Below are 17304 nucleotides of genomic sequence, written 5' to 3' on the forward strand. Positions count from 1 at the left end.
TCTCGGGGTCTCATGGGTCGTAACACATTTATTGCAAATCGGTCAGAGCTCGCTCACCGGTGACACGAAGCCATTCTTAGATCTGTATCATTAGCCCTATAATGATTCAATTTCTGGACAAGTGTCCGAACCCGCCAAGCGTCAATACGGATGAGCTAGCAATAATCACATCGAAATCCATAACCGTGACGAGCTCGGAAGCCCCAGGACAGGAAGAAACATGATTACTTGGTCCTGATCAAATCATAAACATATTATATTCGAACAAGTCTCAGTGTATTAAAACGCCAAAAAAAAAAGAATAATATCATTCTTCCAAGCTCTTTCTAAGAACATTGATAAACGGGCACTGGGTATTTGTTCTAAACAACCTAGCCCACAGCTTGAGCACGGCTAATCCTAAAGAAGCCGGTTCTAGATCTAGCAATATCATCAACGAACTAAGTATAAACAACCCAATAGGGCTAATCCCTTTCAGGTATAGTCTGCTGATACTGAGGATCACTGAGTAATCACTGAGCATCCAATGAGCATTGAGCATCAGGCGCTCTGCACGTGACTGATCTGAGTCGTGCTGACATGTACTCAGCCCAGCCTGCCCTCATAAAGTCGGTAGCTCAAACAGGAACGCCCCACCTGCGTGTGTTCGAGGGGGGGGGAGCTCACAGTGGGGGTTAACCTGCTTCTTTGATTGTCGATCAACACACCCTCAACCCTCATCCCACTTTGAATGGAAAGGTCAAGAATGGAAACAAAAATGGAATACCCCTCCAAGCTATATATACCACCCTAGCCAAAGCCAAAATGGGCGAATCATAAAATCAATATATCCTTGTAAAATGGGCTCAATCGCAATCAACGATCCTTTGTTCGAGTCCGTCCGTCTGGGCGCTCTGTCTCTTAAGCACCGCGTCATTTTGGCGCCCTTGACGCGGATGAGAGCGAGCAAGGAGTCTGAGGGTGTATACGTTCCCAATGAGCTTAATGTCGAGTACTACTCGCAGCGAGCTTCGGAGGGAGGGTTTATGTTGACCGAGGCGACTCCAATTAGCAGACATGTATGTGAATTCTCTTCCATTTGAGTGGTTTCATTAGTTTAGTGAACTAACATTCTCAGGCTGCTGGATACCCAGGTGTCCCAGGTATCTTTACTTCCTCGCAGATTGCTGGCTGGAAGAAGGTTACCGATGCCGTGCATGCTAAGGGTGGTTATATATACTGTCAGCTGTGGAATGTTGGCCGTGCCACTGTTTCCTCTTTCATTGAAGGAAAGGAAGTTCTTGGAGCCAGTGAGATCCCAATCAGCGGAAACGCACTTGATGGATCTGAGTACGCTGCTTCACCACCCCGTGCCATGACTATCGGGGAAATCCAAGATACAGTGAAGGAGTACGCTGGTGCAGCAAAGCGAGCCCGTGAGGCCGGATTTGATGGCGTTGAGGTTCACGGTAAGAATCCTTTCGGTCTTATTCCATGTGCTATAACTAACAAACCAGGTGCCAATGGATATCTTCTTGACCAATTCCTCCACGACAATGTCAACACCCGCACCGACGAATACGGTGGCAGCATCGAAAAGCGATCTCGCATCGTCCTTGAAGTCCTCAAAGCAGTCAGTGCCGAAATCGGAGCTGACCGCGTCGGCATCCGTCTGTCGCCCTACAATTATTTCCAGGACACACGGGATTCAAACCCCAATGCCAATTGGCTTGCCCTGTGTTCGCTGATTGCTGGACTTCCTGAGGAATCGCGGCCCGCATATGTGCACATGGTTGAGCCTCGTTTCGACGAGGTTATGGATGAAGCGGCCAAGATTGACTCCCTTGCCTCGGATAAGCCGTCACTGGATGTGTTCCGGCCGACCCTGAAGAAGTCTGGCATCTCTCTCCTGGCAGCTGGAAGCTTCAATGCTGAAAATGCGGGTTCTAAGCTTGCGGCCGATGGCGCGGATGCTGTCGTGTTTGGTCGTTATTTCATCTCGAACCCTGATCTGCCGCGTCGCCTGAAGGAGGGTTTGCCTTTGACTCCTTATGATCGCACAACATTCTATGGTGCTGATCCTGCCGAGAAAGGTTACACCGATTATCCTTTCTATACCAAATAAATATAGACATAGATAGCGGACACTTGTTCAGATCAACATGTCGGATTGGATATACTACATATTGACTATCAAATACAAAGACTATCATGACAATCTCATCAAAACTTTCATAGCATCGTGAACAACGGCCCATCGGACTGTTGCTAGTTGTTTAGCCATAGCCGCGGCGAGAGGGCGAGGACAATACTTCCCAGATAACGCTGCTAGCTCCGCTAAACTGGGACAATTAGTTAGCATCACGATCAATGAAGATAGATCGGTGTTGACCCGGTTCTCGTCAGAGGTGAGATTGGGCCCACGATGGAAAACCCAGCAGGCTAACGTGCAGAGATACAAACACCAAGGGAAGTGGAAGGAATCAGCCTGGTCCCAGTCATGAAGACTCAACACGGCGTCTTGGAGTAAAGATGCCGCTTGTCGCGCAGTCGTACATGATGGTCCGGATTCTTCCTGAAGCCATCTCGTAATGTTCCTCAGCGACCGTGCCTGATCGGCCTCGGTCACTGTACGTCCCAGGATCTGGCACGCGCCGGCAACGATCTGCAAATCGAGAACCTCGACATTCAATGCCAGATATGCTGCATGGTAAAGGGCATACCCGGAGATCTTGAGCCCTGTGAATTGCCGAGGACTAGCAGTTTGAGCGAGTTTAATAGCAAGGCAATCGGCGTCGAAATCGACCTTCCACAGATCATAAGACCGACCCATACGCGGCGTCCAAGCTCCGACACGCTCCGGGGTCTCCGACCGTAGGGTTGTTTGATCGCGACGTTTCAGGTCCGCGGACACAGACATTAACCCGTGTAGCACGACGATTCGCGCAAAGACATTCAGATCTCGAGGTCTGGCAACAGCCGCCGGTGTAATGTACCCCTTCAGAACAGTAAGGAAGGGGCGATTCTCTTCACGGAAGGCGTGCTGTGACCACTCTCGAGCGGAAGCAGCATCCCACACCGCAGGACCACAGGGCAATGAAGATCTGATCTCGAAGGCAGACATACACAGCGATTGAGAGAATAGCACTGCGTGCTGCGTATCCCACATAAAGCAATGTATGGCTACCCGCTTACGCTGTTCTTCCTCCATAGCTTGTCGCCAGACTTGATCCAAATCCCCTGACTGATTCAGTTTAGACAAGTCGCGTATACCACAGCAGTTGCTACGCCTGATCATTTTAATCAACACACAGTGGAACAACTGGGCACGCTCTCGCTGCTTTGGTCCAGCTCGCATCTTGCCAAAACAATCTATCAGGAGCATGGCTTGCAAAACCCATAGGTCAGCCTGCGGTGAGAAATCCGGATGGCATAAGAGCTGGCTTCGCAGGACATCGTGGACCTCCACTGCTAATTGATGGGCCTCACGGGAGCCGTATGTCGCGCCCATAAAGAGAATTGACGCGAGGAAAACTGGTGGTGCGGTGCTGGGATCAAACGTATGCTGGTGGATCAGCGGGTAGGTCGTGTTGAACCGATCGAAGAACATATCGCAGTATGACTGGAGCGCAGGAAGTGTCAGAAGTGGCGAGTCAAGGACCATGGGGTGTCCATCGATATTTGTCGGATGTGCGTGTGCCACTATTCCTAGAATCCCCTTTCGTGCTTCTTCGGATATTATCGGTAGATTTGTTCGCGGGTTGGGGTCTAGTGTCGCCGCACCAGACATCCAGTCCAGGTCTGGAAGACTGGGTACTGCGGGTGAGTTGGTTTCTCCAAATGCTTCACCTCTGTCCATGATTGACGCCATGAGAAGGGCGGATGGACCGTCGTATTTTTCCATTGCTTCTGTAGGATTTGAATCGAACTGTTCCAAAATGGGAGCTGTGTCGAATCCGAGTGGGAGGTTGAATTGATGGAAAGCATCGTCGAGCGAGGAAACATCGAATAGCCAATTATAATTGGAAGTTGCTGCAAATGGGAGGTTGAAATCGGTTGCTGCTGCAATCAGAATATGAATTATGAGCGACCACTTGGAGTCATGCTTACCAGTGTCCATTCCAAAATAATCCCCTATTCCATCCAACTCTACACCAAAAGATCCATCCGCTGCATCGAACTGTCCAGGCATCGGCTCAACATATTGCTCAAAAGGCCCAGCGGGCACCAAAGAAGCCAGGAAAGGATCCGTATCATCCATAGAAATTGAAGTCGGGTCAGTACCCGAGCCAGGTGGTGACAAGGGGACACCATTGTGGAAATACTGTTCCTCCTCCCGCAACTCTGGTTCCTGGCTCGAACTATTTGCCGAGATAGGGGATCGGGTTGCAGCCGCAGTCCTCAGTTGTCGCTGCGAAGGACGAACAATGATAGAACCATCCTCGGCTCTTCGGGTCCTCTTTCTGGTCTTCAAAGTACCCTGCCCGGGCCCTCCAGCTTCAAGATCCCGTTTCTCGTGTCGCTCCATATGTCGCGCTGGACACATATCAGCCCCATGTTAACCATCGAACCGAGCTCTTCTTACCTAGCAGATCGGAGCGTTGGAAATGAACAGAACAACGCTCGCAGGTATACCCATTTCGAGCCTGCTCGTGGTTGAGCGCATGGCGACGCAGATGCTCCGCGCGCGTGAAGCTCTTAGTGCAACCTGGGTGTTGACAGGGGTGCTTTTCCTGATTTTTCATGTTTAACTTGCTAATGTGCGAAACGAGATCTGCCTGCCTACTTCAATGTTTTTTTTTGCCAATAATTTCCTCGGAGTAAACCCCGATGTCTACTGATAAGAATGCGGGGACGGCATCGCGCTAATGGCTGATTGGTATGATTTTTATGAGATATGCAAAGCTCTTATCGAGAGCATTTAGCGCCAATGAATGTGTCGGCCACTTAGAGCTCGTCGATTTGCCACTAGGGCCGGGACATCGCGGAGGTTGGGGGTGTTCTCCAAATATTCCAGGGGACATCATAAGATGCTATGGTGTAAACCTCATGGTATCAACAGTTGGATTAAATCAGAAAACGGTAATTCACCGCGTGTGGAGCCCCTGTTCTTGGTGATGTAGAGCTTTGTAATCTAATATATCTGTTTGTTGATTTTTTAGGGTGTTGGAAGTAGAAAAGTAACAATTGGCTATAGGGATATAGCTAGACATGAGAAAAATAGTACACGTTAAAGGTATAAAAATATCAGGCCTCTCCCTTCAGTATATACAACATAAGGACGCGTTAAAAAATATATAAACCGCTCAGCGAACCGCGATATAGGTGAATTTACAGATTAGACATGGTTAAATGTATAACAAAATTAAGTCGAAACATGGATTTCTCTCAGCTAGGGATAGTTTGCAATGTTATAGGCGGTCCAAAAATATCAAGGGAAGTATCTCCACTCTGGACTCTTTTCACCCTCCTTGAACTGACTGGTATCAGTCTGGTTCTCTCTCAATCTTAGCCCCTGTTTGCTGTCTCGGCGATGATTTTCCATACGCATCCAGCCTCCCAATCCGAGAACGAGGACAATGCAGACTGCATTGCAACAGCAAGTTGCGATGAGAGTTGGGAGATACCTATTCAATTAGCGATGCCTATTCATATGAGAGCAGAGTTTCTCACTTTGGTGCATATTGAGTTCGGAATGTACCGGCGCTCAGTACTCCAGCGAAATTGCCCAGTCCCACAAAAAAGCCCGTATTGGCAGCTCGTGAGTTCTCGTGTACGTTGTTATTGTTGTGCCATGCGTGGACGAGACACGATGGAATATATGACCCTGCTGCCATTAGAAAACAAGCAAAGTACGCTACTCCCTTGTTGCTCTGAACGTCAATCGCGATTAATATAATCATTCCGACTAATGACACTGCCAAAGAAAAGACAATATGGAGCGTTCTTTCGCGGAAATAGTCGGATGATTTCGCCACACAGAGCAGGAATACTGCCCCGACGAGATTAGGTGCCACCGTCCAAAGATTAGTCTTAATGACAGAGTATCCCAATCGTTGAACAATCTGCCATTGTCAGCCAACCCTTGACGATATGGGGTTCGATACTTACCAACGGGAAGAAATTCATTGCAGTTGCATAGGCAACAGGATATGTGAATGTAATCAGACACCACACCGGGAATTTCCAGTCGCTCCACGACTCAAAGGCAGACTTTAGATCAAATGGGGTATCCACCTCCGACGAAGTATCCCGAAGTAGACGTGCCGTCGCTGCTGCCCTCTCTCTGTCACTCAGAAACCAGGCTTTCTGTGCCCCATCTGGTAGTAGGAAGAATGCCACAACTCCGGTGAGTAGTGTCATGGATCCTTCAATAATAAATAACCACTGCCATCCTTTGACTGCCGGGTCATTTATCTGGAATGCCCCAAAGGAGATAAGCCCACTAAAGGCAGACGCGAGAACTGCGAATGACTGCATGATAGCCAGGCGGAATCCCATTTCTCCGCGCGTATAGAACAAAGTGAGATAAAAAGTAGCTCCGGCAAAGAAACCAGCTTCGAAAACACCTAATATAATGCGAATTGCAAGTAGAGAACCAAAATCCTTAGCGGCGCATTGGCAGAGTGCTAGAACTCCCCACACAATAGACACTTTCATATATATGTCAGCAAAGCTCATGGCAATCGTGAAAGGGCTGAAAAAATCTCACTTAGAGACAACATAATCCTCCCTGAAAATCTCTTTATTAAAAGATTCCATGGTAAATCAAATAACCCAAAGGGGATATAGAACAGGAGGATCAATAGAGAATAGTCATTCCCCTTCAGATTCAAGTCCTTTTCAAGGCCATCTGTCTTTGCATTTGCCAAATTGCTCTGGGATGATAGTTAGCGCATTTGGAAAAGATAATGTCTTCATCTAAGCACTTACCCGATCCATACAGTCAAAAAAGTACATCTGTGCGATCGAACATGCCTCAAAATTAGCAAATATTTCATGTACCCTGATGAATCAAGTTTGAAAACTTACCAAGCATAGCGTTGGAAGCACAATGAAATCAATCTTCCTAACATAGGACGTCTCGGCCTCGGGGTCTGTATACGTAGTGCTTTCGCCAATGTTTAATTCAGCATCGGGCCCCTTTGCTATTGCGGTGGGCTTTATTTCAGACATCATAATTGATTTTTGAATTGTACATTTCCAAATATATAGCGAGGAGGTCAATTGACCGGGTTCTTATACTGAGAAACATCCCCTCGTATAGCATTCCGACCCCTTGATGTTCACGTTCACAGGTGTAGTACAACAGTGCGACAAGCCATGTCCAAGTATGACCAATCCCATATCTCCATATTCTCCAGATAGGATATAAATTGTACTTTTGTTCTTTGATATCCCCATGTCTTCCCCGCACGCCTACGGGCCCTTATCGCAGCTTAATCAACCGTTAACCCCCATCCTTGGTGCATCCTTGTCCCTACCCCCATCCTTCATGGCAAATTCTAGAGCTCCAGCTAGAGCTGGATTAGGCAAATTAGTTGGAGTTGAGATGTCGGACTTCTCTGCGAAGGTCAACGGACTTGGGGTTACTCTTTTTGAATTCCAAGGAAATATATTGAACGCAACGCGATCTGTACAAGCAAACACAATCACAGCTCATCAGTTTATTCACCCGAATGTCTCAACCAACAGCTCCGCCCATCTTGGATTTCTCTCCATTCTACGGAAAGGATAGTGATGCGAAAACCAAGTTGATCGAAGAGATTCGGAAATGTTGCCACTACAACGGCTTTTTCCAGATCACCGGCCACCGCGTCCCGCTGGACTTGCAGCGTCGCGTCATGGATTGCTCCAAGCGCTTTTTTGATCTTCCTTTGGAAGAAAAATTGAAAGTTGACAAGAGTAAGATTCCTACCCACTCATCGCGAATTCTGCTAACCGAATAGACCTCAATACATTCAACAGGGGCTACGAACTCCTCCGATCGCAAATGCTGGAAGTGGGCACCGGCCCCGAACTGAAAGAAGGCCTGTACATCGGCGAGGAAATCCCCGAAGACCACCCTTACTATCTGGAAAAGAAGTTGAACAGTGGTCCCAACCAATGGCCACCTACAGTTCCCAACAAGGAGGAATTCCAGAAAACAACTATGGAATACTACCACGCTACATTCGATCTTGCAAAGGATGTTCTGGGGGTCCTGGCTCAAACATTGGGAGTTGAATCAAGCTTCTTCGATCCTCTCACAGACGGAGCTGTTGCGACAATGCGATACCTACACTATCCAGCGCAGCCACAGGACACCGACGAGAAATTGAACCGGGGAATTGGAGCGCATACGGACTTTGGATGCATTACTCTCCTTCTGCAAGACGAGGTCGATGGGCTGCAAGTACTAGATGCACCATCGGGACAATGGTTGGATGTAAGTTACAATCAAGATATGTTCTTAACCTTGACTCTCTGACAGAGATCGATAGGTCAAACCCGTTCCCGGAGCCTATGTGGTGAATTTGGGCAACCTCTTCATGCGCATGGCGAATGACAAATATAAATCGAACACCCATCGCGTGATTAACAAATCCGGCAAAGAGAGATACTCGATTCCGTTCTTCTTCAGTGGAAACCCAGATTACATCTGCGAGTGCTTGCCTAACTGTCGTGAAGAGGGTGAACCTGCCAAATACGGTCCTATTACTGTGCAGGATATGGTTACGGCGTCTTACAAGGAGAGCTACGGCCGCGCTGAGGCATTCAAGAAGGATTTGGATGTAAAGAAGGCAGACGTCATTCCGGCTGTTGCGGCGGTCGGTGCTTAGTATTACTCATATTGAAATTCATTGAGATCATTCCACGTATTTGATATCCAGTGCCGAAGAAGATTGAACACGAGAACGAGTACAGAATATGGTCAACCCAGTATTTGCATGGTTTACATCACGCAACTCGAAAGATAACGGAATAATGATGTTTTTTTTTGTTCGCTTAATCAGTCGAGAAGTGCCAAGTACATTAGCGCCACGAAGTAAGTCTCGGCCTGGTCTAAGCTATTCGATCCAAGGCATCCCCGGATCCCAAGAGTGGGATGGCATATTATTTTCTCTCCACTCTTGGTAACCGGATCCATCCGTATCAATCTGAACTATACGGACTATCAGCCAAGATCACCGGATTAGCAGGCACATCGTAGCCCTAAAAGAGAGCGACATATGACACTGATCTGCCTGCAATGAGAGCAAAGAGTTCCTCACCAAATCATCAATTGCAAGATGGACGAAATTCAATCCGACAAGAAGCAGAGTCAGCCGGCGGAGAGTAGCACTCCTGACTATGAAGTTGCTAAATTGACGACGATTGATGATTATGAGGTTGAAGATTTCTACGGATCCTCAACCACTAAGGCATACCGTTTGAAGTCCGAGTTGGTTGGAAAATGCATGGAAGAAATTGGCATGGGCTGGTATTGACACCTCTCAAATCTTGAGCACTACTTTGAGGCATTGAGATATTGACACGACACTACCAGGTTTCAATGGAAACTCTTCGTCGTTACTGGTTTTGGATGGATAGTGGATAATGTATGCAATGTCACTCCTTTTCTCCTGAAACCCCCTTTTCCTAACATATATCTCGATAGTTTGCTTCCCAAGGCATTGGTAGTGTCCAACCCCCTATTAAGCAAGAGTTCTCCGGCATTGTACAAGTCAGCTACAGTTCAGTTGCGTATTATGTTGGGCTGATTCTGGGTGCTTCGTTCTGGGGTCTGTCCAGTGATCTCATCGGACGTAAGCCGGCCTTCAATTCTACACTACTCATTGCTGGTATCTTCCTCTGTGCCGCTGCTGGATCCATGAATTTCATCGCATTCAGTGCACTTTGGGCTGTTATTGGAACTGCCGCGGGTGGAAATGTTCCTGTTGACTCGATGATATTCCTAGAATTTGTCCCAGGAAGGTGAGAACACTTGGGTTGGCCATATCACTCTGGACTCTCGCTAATTCAGACGCTCCCAGTCATCAATATCTTCTCACGGCTCTCTCAGCATGGTGGAATCTGAGCCAATTGATCGTGTCCTTGATTTCTTGGGTATTCTTAGCCCACTTCAGTTGCCCAACTGACGCCACCCCTGAAACCTGTTCTCGAAGTCAGAACATGGGATGGTAAATACTATACGATCCACAACATATTTCCTCGCTAACAGTCAACCACTAGGAGATACACACTCATCACTCTAGGTGGTTTAGCCCTCACGTTTACCTTTGTTCGCATTTTCGTTTTCAAACTACCCGAAACCCCCCGATATCTCCTTTCCAAGGGAAGAGACCAGGATGCGGTCAACGCCATCAATTACGTTGCTAAGCAAAATGGCAAACCAGAACCTCTGACGCTTCAGATGCTGCAAGCAATCGATGCTCGGTTTGGCAATATACCTAGCGAAGAAGGAGAATCTAAGCGGATGACAACGAAGGAAATCGTGAAAGAGAACATGCAAGCATTTAAAGGAGAGCACTACCGTGCGCTGTTCGCAAGTAAAAAGCTCGGAAGACAGACATTGATCATCTGGGCCATCTGGTTGACAGTTGGTAAGTCGGATGATTTTACTTATTGTTAAGATATCGCTGCTCACACTGTTATTTAGGAATTGCATACCCGCTGTTCTTCGCCTTCTTGCCATCCTACCTGGCCACTAAATTCACAGAAACATCTTCTCTCTCCCTAACATATCGGAACTACTGTATCACATCAGCTGTCGGAATAGTCGGACCATTATCTGCCGCAGTATCGGTAAACACCCGCATGGGCAGAAGATGGATGATGGGAATTTCAGCCGTTGTCACAGGCGTGTTCCTATTCGCATATGTTGGAGTCAACACTCCATCGGCTGACTTGGCATTCTCTTGCGTTACTAGCCTTCTGGCCAACTTTGGTAAGATACTATTTAACCTGGTGTTTAACTCTATCGCTAATCAGTACTGCAGAATACGCTATCATGTACGCGTTCACTCCGGAATCATTCCCAGCTCCTCATCGTGGAACAGGTTCTGGAACAGCGGCTGCCCTTCTTCGATTCGGAGGACTTGTTGCTAGTATTATCTCATCACAAACTGGATTCACTACTGCGCCAATCTATGCGAGTGCGGCATTGTGGATTGTTGTCGGCGTGTTGTGTCTAGGATTGCCCTTCGAGACACATGGTCACGATGCGCTGTAATGGACAGGCTGAGGAGATCCTTTGCGATTTTGTGTGTACCATCATAGATTGGAATTTGGACAGATGGTTATACTACGATTTTGTTTAGTCAGTTGTGGTTAGAACGTATGGATACATTGTCCCATTATCCCTGAAGTCATACTATGGAATATCAAATCCACCACACTCATAGATCCAGCGCCCCATAAGGTTAATCGCCCAATTAGAATATTCCAAATTACGCAAATAACTAAAATAAACTCATTAACTAATTGACTAATTAAAGAACTTTAGGGAGTGGTACAGGTATCCACACCGCAGGATGCAGGCTGGTCAAAGATGGGGGTGCTCATAGCTCAATATCAAGATAAGAGCTCCGATCCTTACCTAGAGTATACGTAACATCATAGCTTACACCTATTGACTCATAATCCAATTAATATTGGAATATACTAAAGCATTGATATAAAATGGCTAGTGTGAGGGTGGGGGCACGCGATGTCAATGTTATGGGAGTGAAAGGCTACGTAAGGTTATTCTATAGGAATTTACACCACGCCTATTTAGATACAGAAACCATTGATTAGTTTGATCTAAACTAAACAGTTGAGCCGCGATGTTTACTCTTTCTGAAGGTTAGTGATTGTTATCAGATAAAGGGACATCGAGAGTAGAGGCCATTGAACTAACCTTCCCAGTTTCTGAACACAACACTAAAGACAGTTGTTGGGTTATACTTTATGGAAAGGTGTATGATGTAAGAGCATTCAGGCCTTCCCTTAAAAAATACAAATTAACTAACTCCCACGAGGTTACAGGGATCCTGGACAGTCATCCTGGCGGAACACAAGCAATCCTCCGTTGGGGAGGACGAGATGCCACCGAGGAGTTCGACATAATCCATCCTTCTGAGACCTTGAAAGAAATCGAGGACTCATATCTAGGCACGGTCGAGCCACAGGAGCAGCCAATTTCCAATTCTACGCCGGAAGATATCACCCAAGCGCCATTAAGCACACTGCTAAACCTGGCCGAGATCGAAGCTGCAGCCACAAAGGTCATCAGCAAAAAGGCATGGGGGTACTACTTTTCCGCGGCCGACGACAAGATATCAAAGCATCTGAACACGCAAGCCTATCGCTCAATTCTATTCCGACCACGAGTATTTGTTGACTGCCGCACCTGTGAATTGGAAACCAATCTCTTAGGCCACAAAGTCGGTTTACCGATCTTCGTCAGTCCAACTGCAATGGCACGTCTAGGACACCCTGCAGGGGAAAAGGGAATTGCCGAAGGTTGTTCGTCTTTCGGGGGTCTCCAAATCATCGCGAACAACTCGTCACTGTCTCCGGAGGAAATCGTCGCGAACGCGCCCCCATCACAGATATTCGGCTGGCAGCTTTATGTCCAGCTGAACAGACAATTGAGCGAGAGTATGTTGGCGCGTGTTAATCGATTGGATCGCATCAAGTTCATCGTATTGACACTCGACGCACCGGTGTCGGGTAAGCGGGAAGACGATGAGCGAATCAACATCCAAGCCAACACAGCGGCAAGTGTCAGCGCCCAGCTGTTTGCTGGGACAGATCCATCGCTCACTTGGGCAGATACACTTGAGTGGTTATCGCAGCATACAACCAAGCCTATTGTACTGAAGGGAATTCAGACACACGAGGACGCCATTCTGGCGGCTCGGTATGCACCTTTGGTGAAGGGGATTGTGTTATCAAACCATGGCGGTAGATCCCTTGATACAGCGCCTCCTGCTGTGCACACTCTTCTTGAACTTTGGAAATACTGCCCAGATGTGTTTGATAAGGTTGAAGTGTGGGTGGACGGTGGCATTCGTCGTGGTACAGATGCTGTCAAGGCTCTATGTCTTGGGGCCAAGGCTGTTGGAATAGGAAGGCCGGCTCTTTGGGGTCTCGCTGCTGGTGGGGTTGCGGGGGTCGAGAGGACATTGCAAAGTTTGTTCCCCTCAAAGACATGGATTTGTTTCTTGCTGACCTGGTAATATTATTAGTACTCTCGGATGAGATGAAAACATGCATGCGCCTCCTTGGTGCGAAAACAGTGGCCGATCTTGGCCCTCAGCACGTATGTCCCTCCTGCTGTGACGCCTTTTGTTCATACTACTAACACTAAGCCAATAGGTCAACACAAAAATACTGCAGCAGCAAATATATGGAGGATCTTCGTATGTGGCAGATGAAACTCGGGGTTTCATGAAAGGGAAACTATGAAGGATCGAAACCAGCGCCGATTACAAAAAGATGATTTTGAAGATACATGTACAATCTGGAATTATAGAGTGGGCTAGTCAATTCTATCTTAAAGTCATTGACCTTCATTGACTCTGAAGGTCATATGTTGTAGCCCCAGTCTCTGACAACACTATGAGGTAAAAATAGGTCTCTCAAATCTCCGCCTTCATTTAAATTCTCTCTCGAGGTAGTTATTGGAGACTTTTTCCTCTCATTCCAGCTTTGTTCATTGTATTACCAGTATGTTCTATTTCCATTTGGTAGTGTCGGAGAGTATGAACGTCACATTCGAATAGCGATAAGATCACAAGGCACAGAAGACGGCCTCGAATGTGGCAGTTGGAGCAAATCATGAGTGGGATCAAGATCAATAGCTATCCAGTAGACTAGCCTCCGTATCTCCAATTTCAGAGAAACGATCCAAAGTGTTTAGGAATCACCCCACCTTTGTCTGTCGTGATACATTGTTGGGGGTAGCTCTGGAGCGGACTATATATTTACGTCAACAATACCCCCCTACTTAATTTCAATCAATTCCCCAAAGCAATTATATTTTCTTCTTTTCTGGACTCAATCTCAACTTCTCTCATCACCAACAATACTCAATTACTATAATTATGGGCAAGAAGCGCGTTCTTGTTGGCTACGGCGTTGATATCGACGCAGTAGCCGGCTGGCTAGGCTCATACGGAGGCGAGGACAGCGTGAGCGATATCAGTCGAGGTAAGCTAATGTGTCTCCAAAATCATACCTGTCGTACTAACAAATTCCGTGAAAAGGTCTCTGGGCTGGACACGTCGGCACACCCCGCGTACTTAAACTATTCGAAAAATACAACATCAAAGCAACATGGTTCATCCCAGGCCACACCCTTGACACCTTTCCCGAAGAATGCGCAATGGTCCGGGACGCCGGGCACGAGATTGGGTTACACGGTTACTCGCACGAGAATCCCTGCGACCTCTCCACGGAGCAACAACGCGACATCCTTGACAAGACATATAAGATGTTGACGGATTTCTGCGGAAAGCCGCCACGCGGAATTGTCGCGCCATGGTGGGAGGCCAGTGCGGAGATGGTTGAGCTCTTGCTTGCTTATGGGATTGAATATGATCATTCGATGTCCCATGAGGATTGCCAGATGTACTGGCTTCGGACTGGGGATACGTGGACGAAGATCGATTACAAGCAAAAGGCGGAGACATGGATGAAGCCCCTCGTCAAGGGTAATACTACTGGTCTTGTGGAGATCCCTGGTAGTTGGTATATTGATGATTTGCCGCCGATGATGTTTATCAAGAATTCGGCGAATAGCCATGGGTGGGTTAATCCGCGGGATGTTGAGGATATCTGGAAGGTTAGTATTTATTCCGTTCTGGATCATGGGGCTCGCACTGACGGTGTTACTTAATACAGGATCACTTCGACTATTTCTATCGAGAGTATGATGAGTTTGTCTTCCCCATGACAATTCATCCCGATGTCTCTGGTCGGCCTCATGTCTTGCTCATGCATGAGCGGTATGTTCAGACTTTACACTGTCAAACGCCATTGGTGAATGTGAGACTAACACTACGCAGACTCATTGAATATATCAACAGCCATGAGGGAGTGGAGTGGGTAACGTTCGAGCAAATGTGCGATGAGTTCAAAGGGAAGAACGAGCCTCCTGCGGGCGCACTAATGCCAGCTGCTCCGGGGGCAATTGCAAAGACAGAGGCAGAGGCACAGGCAAAGATGCAAGAGTGAATCTAGATTTGGATAAATGTGGCTTAATAATTATAAGATTACCTATATTATCCGCTCAGTGAGGCAAAACTCTGAATTGAATCAGCGCTGACAAAAATAACAAGCACCCTCCATACTTGAAGTATCAGTCAGTGGTAGTAAAGATCAAAGAGTTCCAGAATTGATTTCTGTTTATAAATTCCAACGTCCCACATACGACACAGTACCAATAAGCTAGCAAACAGTGCACTTCTTGCCCTGAAGCGCTTCAACAACAGCGTAATACGCCGGTTTAGCCTCGAGGGTATCGTTGAAAAGCGTCGCGCCTCCCTGACCAGCAAAGGTTTCAGGGACCCAGGAGTATTTATCATAAAAGTCCCAAACAACAACACCAAGACAGCGACTTCCAGCCTGAAGACAGCTTTGAACAGTGAGGTAGTAGTCCGTAGCCTGTTGCTTCTGCACATCAGCAGTATAGTACGGCTCCTCCGCAAAACGAATATCAAGCTCCGTGACAATAACATCCAAATCAGCTTTGATATAGGCCTTCTTGGTAGCGAGCTGATCGGCAAGGGAAGGCGTCTGGCCGACAATGAAGTGGGACTCGAGACCGATACCGTCAATGCGGATCCCGCGCTTGCGCAGATTCTTCACAAGCTGTAGAACAGCATCGGCCTTGGTGCCAGGGTTCTCAATGCCGTAGTCGTTGTAGTAGAGCTGGACATCATTGGCACCGATTTGAGACAGAGCCTGTTGCGCATACTGGAAGGCGAGGTAGAAGTATTCCTCGCCAATTGTATCGTACCAGACACTCGATGAGAAAGTGCCGTCGTCGTTGATGGCTTCATTGACGACATCCCACGAAGCGCAGCGCTTGCCGAAATGCTGGACCGTTTTGAAGATATGGTTTTTCATAACAGCAGTGAGCTCCTTGGCAGTCCAATTCTTGGAGGTGACGAAATCTGACACCTGGCTCATCCAGACGAGATTATGGCAGCGGACTTTGGAGTCGAAGCGCTCGGCTAGGTCCATGAAGTAGTCGCCATCGGTGAAGTTGAACTTGTTTTGCTCTTGCTCTGTATACATGAACTAGTGGGACGACAATAATTAATTGTTAGTCGCGAATTACTCAAGCGTAGGGTTTGGATATGGCATTCCACATACCTTCAGTGCATTAGCCGGGGTAATTTCGCCGAACTGACTGTTCAGAATCTTCAAGTACGCAGCATCGGTCGTCTCACCCGTTCCGGGGATATCGGCAGCTGTTCCAAACCATTGTTTACCCCGAGCTTGGGCAAGGGCATTTAAGTTGTAATTGTTGCGGTCTTGGTGTTTGGGTGCGGCCTGGGAAAGACCAGCGAGCAAAGCTGTGATTGCGACGAAAGAGCGCATTGTGACCGATGAATGCGAATGAGGAGGATACTGCAGCAAACGACGCGGAAAGGCAGCTTACTTTAAACCGGACAAATTTTGGACCAGAGCCATATACCCCCTCCCTTTACAAACAAAGCTAAGCCAACTTTGTAAAGGCCCCGGCATGCAATCTCCGGGGTGAAGCTGAACATCTTCCGGTTCAGTGCCTATAGCCCATTTTCCGGGGTAGCGTGGGGAAATTAGGCTAAAATGCGGCTAGCTAGTCTGGGGTATAGACATTGTGATTCGAAATTTCTTTGCCAGTCAACCCCACAATGAAAGAGTTTCGACAGGAGAAAATAAGTTGCGGGAGTAGCGCGTTGGCTAATTTAGCTCTGTCGTACGAAGTAGTTAGCTCGGATTTCCGTTTAGCCAAATTGTCAGACAACATCGATAGCCGAGTATAGCTTAGGCAAAAATTGACTTCATTTTTTTTTTGCGATCCGGAAGAATACATGGTATTTAATCATGTTGAGTTTAATTCGGCTTGAGATGTCTTCGTTTTAAGTCCAGCAAAGGATCCAACAGGCTGAGCCTCGGCAGGAACAAATAGGGCCTCTGGTGCACGGAAGGACTTATAGCCACCTGTCAATGATAGCAAGTGTATTGGGGGGGGATTTTGGACGCATTATGGTATCGAGATTAAAAAGAGCAGAAAGGGAGAGTCAACGAGATGTTATGTGCCAGCTCATAATTTACCGCTTAGACAGATCATGTGATTGGCCA

The 17304-nt window shown here is 47.3% G+C and overlaps 8 protein-coding genes across 8 annotated transcripts; 5 read left to right on the top strand and 3 right to left on the bottom strand.

Moving 5' to 3' along the window:
- Window positions 1-839: 839 nt before the first annotated feature.
- Window positions 840-2104, top strand: N7487_007211 (alkene reductase; the record flags this gene model as incomplete). The annotated part of the gene is made up of 3 exons (XM_056874941.1): window positions 840-1058; window positions 1118-1448; window positions 1497-2104. 3 exons carry the CDS (start codon window positions 840-842, stop codon window positions 2102-2104), a joined length of 1158 nt encoding a protein of 385 aa, XP_056727129.1.
- An 84-nt stretch (window positions 2105-2188) lies between these two features.
- Window positions 2189-4724, bottom strand: N7487_007212 (uncharacterized protein; the record flags this gene model as incomplete). Its single annotated transcript, XM_056874942.1, has 2 exons — window positions 2189-4515; window positions 4565-4724. The coding sequence occupies 2 exons, from the start codon at window positions 4722-4724 to the stop codon at window positions 2189-2191; spliced, it is 2487 nt and encodes an 828-aa protein (XP_056727130.1).
- A 686-nt stretch (window positions 4725-5410) lies between these two features.
- N7487_007213 (Major facilitator superfamily domain general substrate transporter) lies at window positions 5411-7155 on the bottom strand (the record flags this gene model as incomplete). Its single annotated transcript, XM_056874943.1, has 6 exons — window positions 5411-5606; window positions 5653-6044; window positions 6091-6632; window positions 6692-6857; window positions 6913-6957; window positions 7012-7155. The coding sequence occupies 6 exons, from the start codon at window positions 7153-7155 to the stop codon at window positions 5411-5413; spliced, it is 1485 nt and encodes a 494-aa protein (XP_056727131.1).
- Window positions 7156-7658: 503 nt separating this feature from the next.
- On the top strand, window positions 7659-8801 carry encD (Fe(2+)/2-oxoglutarate-dependent oxygenase encD; the record flags this gene model as incomplete). The annotated part of the gene is made up of 3 exons (XM_056874944.1): window positions 7659-7884; window positions 7929-8407; window positions 8463-8801. 3 exons carry the CDS (start codon window positions 7659-7661, stop codon window positions 8799-8801), a joined length of 1044 nt encoding a protein of 347 aa, XP_056727132.1.
- A 450-nt stretch (window positions 8802-9251) lies between these two features.
- On the top strand, window positions 9252-11194 carry N7487_007215 (MFS transporter; the record flags this gene model as incomplete). The annotated part of the gene is made up of 7 exons (XM_056874945.1): window positions 9252-9442; window positions 9509-9560; window positions 9620-9936; window positions 9996-10142; window positions 10195-10565; window positions 10622-10909; window positions 10962-11194. The coding sequence occupies 7 exons, from the start codon at window positions 9252-9254 to the stop codon at window positions 11192-11194; spliced, it is 1599 nt and encodes a 532-aa protein (XP_056727133.1).
- A 595-nt stretch (window positions 11195-11789) lies between these two features.
- Window positions 11790-13187, top strand: N7487_007216 (uncharacterized protein; the record flags this gene model as incomplete). Its single annotated transcript, XM_056874946.1, has 2 exons — window positions 11790-11808; window positions 11992-13187. The coding sequence occupies 2 exons, from the start codon at window positions 11790-11792 to the stop codon at window positions 13185-13187; spliced, it is 1215 nt and encodes a 404-aa protein (XP_056727134.1).
- Window positions 13188-14054: 867 nt separating this feature from the next.
- On the top strand, window positions 14055-15186 carry N7487_007217 (polysaccharide deacetylase family protein; the record flags this gene model as incomplete). The annotated part of the gene is made up of 4 exons (XM_056874947.1): window positions 14055-14160; window positions 14217-14794; window positions 14854-14957; window positions 15018-15186. The coding sequence occupies 4 exons, from the start codon at window positions 14055-14057 to the stop codon at window positions 15184-15186; spliced, it is 957 nt and encodes a 318-aa protein (XP_056727135.1).
- A 213-nt stretch (window positions 15187-15399) lies between these two features.
- On the bottom strand, window positions 15400-16557 carry N7487_007218 (Glycoside hydrolase superfamily; the record flags this gene model as incomplete). The annotated part of the gene is made up of 2 exons (XM_056874948.1): window positions 15400-16254; window positions 16330-16557. The coding sequence occupies 2 exons, from the start codon at window positions 16555-16557 to the stop codon at window positions 15400-15402; spliced, it is 1083 nt and encodes a 360-aa protein (XP_056727136.1).
- Between the last annotated feature and the right edge of the window lie 747 nt (window positions 16558-17304).

The sequence above is a fragment of the Penicillium crustosum genome (assembly GCF_028827405.1).
Source record: "Penicillium crustosum strain IBT 35664 chromosome Unknown utg000003l_segment0_segment0, whole genome shotgun sequence".
NCBI lineage: Eukaryota > Fungi > Ascomycota > Eurotiomycetes > Eurotiales > Aspergillaceae > Penicillium > Penicillium crustosum.